This window comes from Mytilus edulis, chromosome 9 (genome assembly GCF_963676685.1).
Source record: "Mytilus edulis chromosome 9, xbMytEdul2.2, whole genome shotgun sequence".
Classification (NCBI taxonomy): domain Eukaryota; kingdom Metazoa; phylum Mollusca; class Bivalvia; order Mytilida; family Mytilidae; genus Mytilus; species Mytilus edulis.
In genome coordinates this window covers 35,181,761-35,189,725 of record NC_092352.1, presented here as the reverse complement: position 1 = coordinate 35,189,725, position 7,965 = coordinate 35,181,761, and the positions used below count along the sequence as shown (strand labels likewise).

The following is a 7,965-nucleotide window of genomic DNA, read 5'->3' as shown; positions in this document are numbered from 1 at the left end:
CGCAATAGCATATTTATTTATGATATATAGATCATACCCAAAATCAATATTCAATTATCAAACGTATTAATATAGGATGTCATTAAAAAGGAGGGTCATTTTTATATAAAATCTCGCAAAATTATGACCCATATTTTTGGCACATCCCCGTATACCCAATAATAGGAAATTAAACAAGCAATCTGACAACTTCCTTATTAACGATAAGGGTTTAAACACCACTAAATAAAGGTCTACCAACTCGCCCCACTTATAAAAATCTCTTGCTTCCTTTAAGTATGTTAAATTACTAGTTGTAGGTATCTAGTTGTCCTGGTCAGTGGTATGTGTCGTGGGCTGATATGCTTAAGGTCTTGAGTTCGAATCCCAGCATAGACACTGGATTTTTTCTACGTAAATTTGATAGATAGTCTTTTTCCGTATAATTAATTATAAGTTTTATAGTGGATTTAACATTCCCGCCAAAATGTTACAGAACAAAGGAAAGCATGCAAAACAAAGAAACTCAAACTGGGGTGATCTGGTAGGGGTGACCTGAGCCGGATCACCCCTACCAAAGGACAAAAGAGCTCGGATGTAAATAGTCATATATAAGTCCGATACTTGTATAGTATGTACCGATGTGTTCACAGTAACCTCTACGTACAACATTAAGTTTAGCATAGACAAATGTGTGTTTGTTTAGAAATGTTTGTAATGTTTTTAATAAATGATTTAAATGTTGTATCGAATAGAAAATAAAAAGTTACTGCGAGCAAACCAAGCCTACATTTTGACTTGCCTCTTATTTAGTAGATAGATTATAAATGTTTTAAATTCGGACGAAGCCCGAATCCCCATATGGAATTTACTGACCCCATATATATCGTTTAATTAAGGTCAAACACACGCTATGTAACGAATTTGTCCTACCGACTATCTTAACTTGTTAGCTTTAAGGAGGCTCGAGGGTACAAAAAATCAGCAAAAATTGAAACATTTTTTTTTTTCATTATAAATGTTATTCCTTATGACACTATTAGTTGTTACTTTATGATATGGTACAAAATCAACAAAAAATATCAATTCGTCTTGGCCCCAGATGATTTTTTTAAATGTTTATATCATTGAAAAAGCTCCAAACTATCTGCCTTTGGTGAAAATATGCAATTTTTTTGCATTAAAATTGAAATAACTTTTGTACCTCATCGGTGACCTATATTTTTTTTATTATTTTATTCAAATAAACTGTACCTAAACTAAACTATTGTAAAATTTAAGCGAATTCTGTAATTGAGTTCTTTTTTTATTTCGATATTAATTTTTTTTCTCCTATTAGTTCAACAGAAAAAAATGCAACTTATCAAAAATGCATCCTTCTTTCAAAGGCAGATTGTGAGCTTAAATGAACGGTGATCCCATATTTTTATTTTATTTTCCCATTGAGTATACTTAAAGTTGGGTTTTTTTTAGAAAAAAAATTAACGAAATCCTATATTTCAAAAAAAAAGATTTATTCCCGCGAGCCCCCGTAAATGTTTTTCATTAATTTGTTACAAACGTTCATCATCATTTTCTTCGTCTGTTGAAAACTTTAAGATTTTTCCTCAACGTCTTGTTGTTTTTATGAAGGGATGTAACACCTTACTAACCGTGTATTGATATAAGCTCCGCCTACTAATTTGGAACCCTACTAACCTAATATGGAATATAAACGGTCTCCACGCGGTTGCTTTTAACCTGTCATACTCATAGAAATGCATAGGAAGTAAGGTTAATCATTATCCTAAACCTTATCATATCTACATATCAGAATCCGTATCCTTATAACATTTATATATTATTATCCTTATCCTATGACATTTATATGTCATTATCCTTAAATAATTAATGCATTTGATACGTCAATTAAAAATTTGATTTTGTTCATACTTGTATGGCTAAGTTTACAGTCCAAGGGCGATGGTTAAGCAGAGATGAAAGGATGTATAACAAACGTGTTTAATAAGGTAAACGGTACTTATTGATTCTTATGGAACAAATTAAATACACAAAATCATTTAAGGAGGCTCGAGGGTATACAAATTCAGTAAAAAATTAAACATTTGTTTTTTATTACAAATTTTATTTATTACCTTTTGTAGTTGTTACTTTATCATATGGTACAAAAAAATATTAAAAAAAAGTTAATTCGTGTTGGCCCCAGATGACTTTTAAAATGTAAACATCATTTAAAAAGTTCTAAATTATCTCCCTTTGGTGAAAAAAATGCCATTTTTCGGCTTTAAAATTGAAATATCTCTTTTAACTCATCGGTGACCTATATTTTTTAATATAATTTCGATATATGCTGTACTTAAACTAAATTATTGTAAAATTTGAGCGATTTCTGTAATAAATTTCTTTTTTTATTTCGATATTATCTTTATTTCTTCTATTAGTTCAACAGAAAAAAACACTTTTGCAAAAATGTATGCTTCTTTCGAAGGCAGATTGTGAGCGCAAATGAACGGTGACCCCATTTTTTTTTATTTTATTTTTCTATTAACCATAAGATAAAGTTCATTTATAGAAAAATATAGAGAAATCCTATATAAATGATTTAGACCCGCGAACCCCCTTAATAACTGTTTATGTTAAAGTTTAATTACCCAATGGGAAAATAGGGAGAACAACTATCTACATTCGATCTATCAATTCACTTATAATCCATGTGCTCAACGATTCTGTGTTGATTGTTTTTGATGGACTTCACATTCTAAGGTGAATAAGCTTGCGATCACCAATCACTGACTGAAATATTATTTCTCAAATATACGTTCGATTCTTAATAAAAAAAAAATATTGCATAGGTACGGGGAGCCGAACGGAACTCTTGTAGTTTTGTAAAACAGAGTTCAGTTTAACAAAATTTGTAGCATTATACAAATTTAAATTTTGTATGTTTTTCAGAGGGTTTGTCATGACAAAATTCATTTTTTTTTATCACAGACTTTACTTTTGTGTTCTAATTTGAAAATTGGGCGACAAAATTTGTTAAGTTTGGATTCTGTGCATACAAAATTGACTTTTGTGACTCAAAATTCAATTTTATGACACAAAAATTATCTTTGTGAAACAAAATTTGAGTTTTGTTATATTTTCACTTCTGTCTAACCATACTCAATGTTATCTTCACTAAAATAAACACTAAATGAATTTTGTCTCACAAAATTGAATTATGTCTCACAAAATTGAAATGTGTCTCAAAAAAATGACTTTTGTGTTTTAATTTCCATATTTCAGGTAACGAAAGTGAATTTTGTATGCAAATGAGTATATTTGCTATCTATTTGACAAAATAATTCATGACAAAAATTACTTTTATATGCAAAAATGAATTTTGTGTACAAAAAATGATTTAATTAGTCCCATTCGACGCCCCGTAATAGAGAATGTAGTTTAACCATGCATTTAATAATTTCCATAACATAATTAAAAGTATCTCATTTCCTGACTTTAAACACTAACTGTCAAGTAAACACATGCTTATTTAATGAACATTTAAACTATTCTTTAATACAAATTAATGAGATACACTGGCCAAGGAATAAGATCAGCACAACAAAAGAAAAAAAAACATGTTTTAATAAGTTAATAAGTTACGTTACACATTGCTATTGTCTATCTATTGTGTTGCTAACCTTGCGCCATACAAAATTCCGTACAGACAGAATGTACCTTCGTCCTTTCCTTTTGGCTAGCTTTACAATCAGCAATGTAAACGCAAAAGCTAAGGTCAACAAGAACATTTTACAACAGGATAACCAATTCAGTTTTGTATAAAGAAGCCAAAGGATTTTTCCGTCCACACTATGCCAACTGCCACCTTTTAAATGTTTGAAATATTTGTTTCCATATAAGGAGTTATTAATATTTAAAATCTGTGACTTTCTGTTGTACAACTGAGCTTTTCTGGTCAAATATATTGATCCAGTGGTCAACATAACAGTAAAATAAGGTATGATATAATTTTTCTTTGCTGGAACAAGTCCGGAAATAACATATTCCATAAACGGATGTTGTTTTGCAGCAATCATGAGGTCATTAGAAACCCCCGATGGTTTCGTCTCCATTAAAACGATACCCTGGGAAGCAGATAAACTGTTGAGAATCTTATCTATTGCATTTGGACGGCAAGCAATATCAAGATCTGAATAAATCCCACCGAAGTAAAACAGAAGAAAATATCTGGCGACATCTACTCTTTGAATATTAAAGGGATAACTGTCATATGTTTCTATGAACCATGGAAATGTATCATTTATAAACTTCCTTAACATCAAGTCGTCCCAAAATAAGTACGTTATGTCTTTTTTTCCGCATTTTTGTTCCCGCCATGTTTTTTGGGCTTTCAGCCATACTTCCGGTACATTACCATATTTCCAAGTTTGATGCACTATCATGGATATTCCTTTGTACGTTGAAAAATTCTTCCATTCATGTGATCTGAAAAAACCAGGATCTTTCATCATGGACGAGCGTGTAACATAAATAAATGTAATCCATAAATAAAAACTCACCATTAGCAGAAACAATACTAATATTACACTTAAAACAAATACTTTCTTAACTCTAAGATAAAAGTACATAATGTTTGATTGAGTGTTACGAGATAAATTGATACAAAATGTATAAACAAAAATATCGAACTTCATAAATATGATATGCACTAGACTTCATGGTATTTAAATAAAGCTTAATCGGCATAGATGGATGATTTGAAATAGAATCATTTAATTCATTTCATACCGAGTATCCGAGTATAAAATTTCAGATCTTTTGACATCCCTAATTTAAAACAATGAAAATTACAATACTTATAAATATTAAATAGTGGTAGTAATTAGACAATTCAAATGTGAATAGGTACGGGGCGCCGAACGGGACTCTTGTGGTTTGGAACTCGGAATTCAATTTTGTGCGGACAAAAAATTTACAAAGTTCAGTTTAACAAAATTTGTATAATACTACAAATTTAAATTTTGTCATACAAAATTATCTCTCAGTGAACAAAAGTTACTTTTGTCATGACAAAATTCATTTTTATATCACAGACTTTACTTTTATGACCTAATTTGAAAATAGGTTGACAAAAGTCAATGTTGAATGCAAATTAGTTTAGATTTGTTTCTGTGAACAAATTTGCATACAAAATTGACTTTTGTAAAAGTAACTTTTGTGACACAAAAATGACTTTTATGACACAAAAATGACTTTTATGACACAAAAATGACTTTCATGACACAAAAATGACTTTTATGACACAAAAATTATTTTTATGAAACAGAAATTACGGGGCGCCGAATGGGACTCTTGTTGTTTTGTACTCGAAATTCAATTTTGTACGGACAAAAGTGAGTTTTGTTCAACAAAAATGAGTTCAGTTTAACAAAATTTATAGCATACTACAAATTTAAAATTTTGTCATACAAAATTATCTTTCAGTGGACAAAAGTTACTTTTGTCATGACAAAATTCATTTTTGTAACACAGACTTTACTTTTGTTACCTAATTTGAAAATTGGGCGACAAAAGTCAATTTTGTATGCAAATTAGTTTAGTTTTGGATTCTGTGAACTAATTTGCATACAAAACTGATATTTTGTCACAAAATTCAATTTTGTGTTTATCTTTGTGTAGACAAAATTGAATTTTGTTAAACAGAAATGAAAATTTAACACAAAAGTCAATGTTGTGTCACAAAAGTCAATTTTGTCAACAAGACAATTTTACAAAAGGATGACCATTTATGTTTTGTATAAAGAAGCCAAATGACCTTTCCGTCAACACTATGCCAACTGCCACCTCTAAAATGTTTGAAATATTTGTTTCCATATAAGGAGTTATTGATATGTAAAATCTGTGACTTTCTGTTGTACAACTGAGCTTTTCTGGTCAAATATATTGATCCAGTGGTCAAAATAACAGTAAAATAAGGTATGATATAATTCTTCTTTGCTGGAAGAAGTCCAAAAATAACATATTCCATAAACGGATGATGTTTTGCAGCAATCATAAGGTCATTAGAAACCCCCGATGGTTTTGTCTCGATTAAAACAATACCCAGTAAAATAAGGTATGATATAATTCTTCTTTGCTGGAAGAAGTCCAAAAATAACATATTCCATAAACGGATGATGTTTTGCAGCAATCATAAGGTCATTAGAAACCCCCGATGGTTTTGTCTCCATTAAAACAATACCCTGTAATGCAGATAAACTGTTGAGAATATTATCTATTGCATTTGGACAAGCAATATCAAGATCAGAATAAATCCCACCGAAGCAAAACAGTAGAAAATATCTGGCAACATCTAATCTTTGAATATTATAGGGATAACTGTCATATGTTTCTATGAACCATGTAAATGTATCATTTATAAACTTCCTTAACATCAAGTCGTCCCAAAATAAGTACGTCATCCCTGTTTTCCACATTTTTGTTTACGCCATGTTTTTTTGGGCTTTCTGCCATACTTCCGGTACATTACCATCTTTCCAAGTTTGATGCACTATCATGGATATTCCTTTGTACGTTGAAAAATTGCTCCATTCATGTGATATCAAAAAACCAGGATCTTTCATCATTGACGAACGTGTAGCATAAATAAATGTAATCCATAAATAAAAGCTCACCATTAGCAGAAACAAACTAATATTACACTTAAAACAAATACTTTTGTAACTCTAAGATAAAAGTACATAATGTCTGATTGAGTGTTACGACATAAATTGATACAAAATGTATAACATCAGATTATTACATGGCATTTTTCATATCGCATGTATTATCAGCCCTAGGTTAAATATCAGCCCAAGAGCCGCAAGGCTCGAGGGCTGATATTGACCGAGGGCTGATAATACATGCGATATACAAAATGACATGTTATGATCTTTTTATCATATGCTTCAACAATGGAGAAAAATTACAGATTCATATATTGATCCTTTTACGTTGTTCCAAAATAGAAGTTTTAAGAGTGACAAATTTAGTTCATTCGATATGAAATCTTCTATCATATGCCTCAACACAGAAGAACAATATTCTAATATGGACGAATCGACAAAAAAAAAACATAGCATTGAGGTGTATTTTCCGGAATTTACCGAGTATCACCGGAATGCCGTGCGATAACGTTACGGAAAGGCATGTGATAACAATCGAAGCATGTGATAAACTTTTCATATTAGCCCGCTAAGCACCAATTCGAAAAATATGGAATTTACGTTAATTTAATGCTATTATCATACAGTAAAAATCATATGTTATTTAGTCTAAGTATATGATAAACAAAAATATCGAACTTCATAAATATGATATGCACTAGATTTCATGGTATTTAAATAAAGCTTAATCGGCATAGATGGATGATTTGAAATAGAATCATTTTCATAACAGTGTGGAAAAGACAATTTTTTGGCGCGCTCAGGTAATTAATTGACTGGGTCGGATAAGTTGAATGCTTATCTGAGGCGCCCATTGTCATATCGTACGTGTTATAGACATTAAAACTGTGGGGTCGCCAAAGGTTCTTAACGCCTAAATCAAATAATACGAATAACTAGGAGAGGACTAAACCTTGTGTGTTGTTTTAAATGTTGGATGCTTCATTTTTTTTCTTCTCGTGAACCTGCATGTACTTTACTCTTTAAATCCCCACTGGAAAGCATGTGACAGACTAAGTGAGCGTAAAAATCACTGTTTTCGATAGCCGATGACAAACAAGTTGACGGTAAATAATTCAGTAGTATTACTAACATAAGAATTGCGGACAGGCACAAACATAGAGAATGTGGTGGGGTTAAATTGTTGATTTGTCTGTGACGTATATATCAACTGTTACTTTTATACATTAAGAATATTGGAGGTATCAGTCTAAAGAAAATTGATGAAAAATCTACGTGCTGTTCAGTTTTGCAAAGAAAATTAACAGGAGACAGATAG

The 7,965-nt window shown here is 30.9% G+C and overlaps 1 protein-coding gene across 1 annotated transcript; it reads right to left on the bottom strand.

Annotated features, from left to right (window-relative positions):
* Positions 1 to 6,044: 6,044 nt before the first annotated feature.
* Positions 6,045 to 6,443, bottom strand: LOC139489937 (uncharacterized). The gene has a single exon (XM_071276784.1). The coding sequence runs from the start codon at positions 6,441 to 6,443 to the stop codon at positions 6,045 to 6,047; it is 399 nt and encodes a 132-aa protein (XP_071132885.1).
* Positions 6,444 to 7,965: the final 1,522 nt, after the last annotated feature.

Coding starts and splice junctions, on each gene's coding strand:
- LOC139489937 (XM_071276784.1), bottom strand. CDS start 6,443: ATGACGTACTTATTTTGGGACGACTTGATGTTAAGGAAGTTTATAAAT.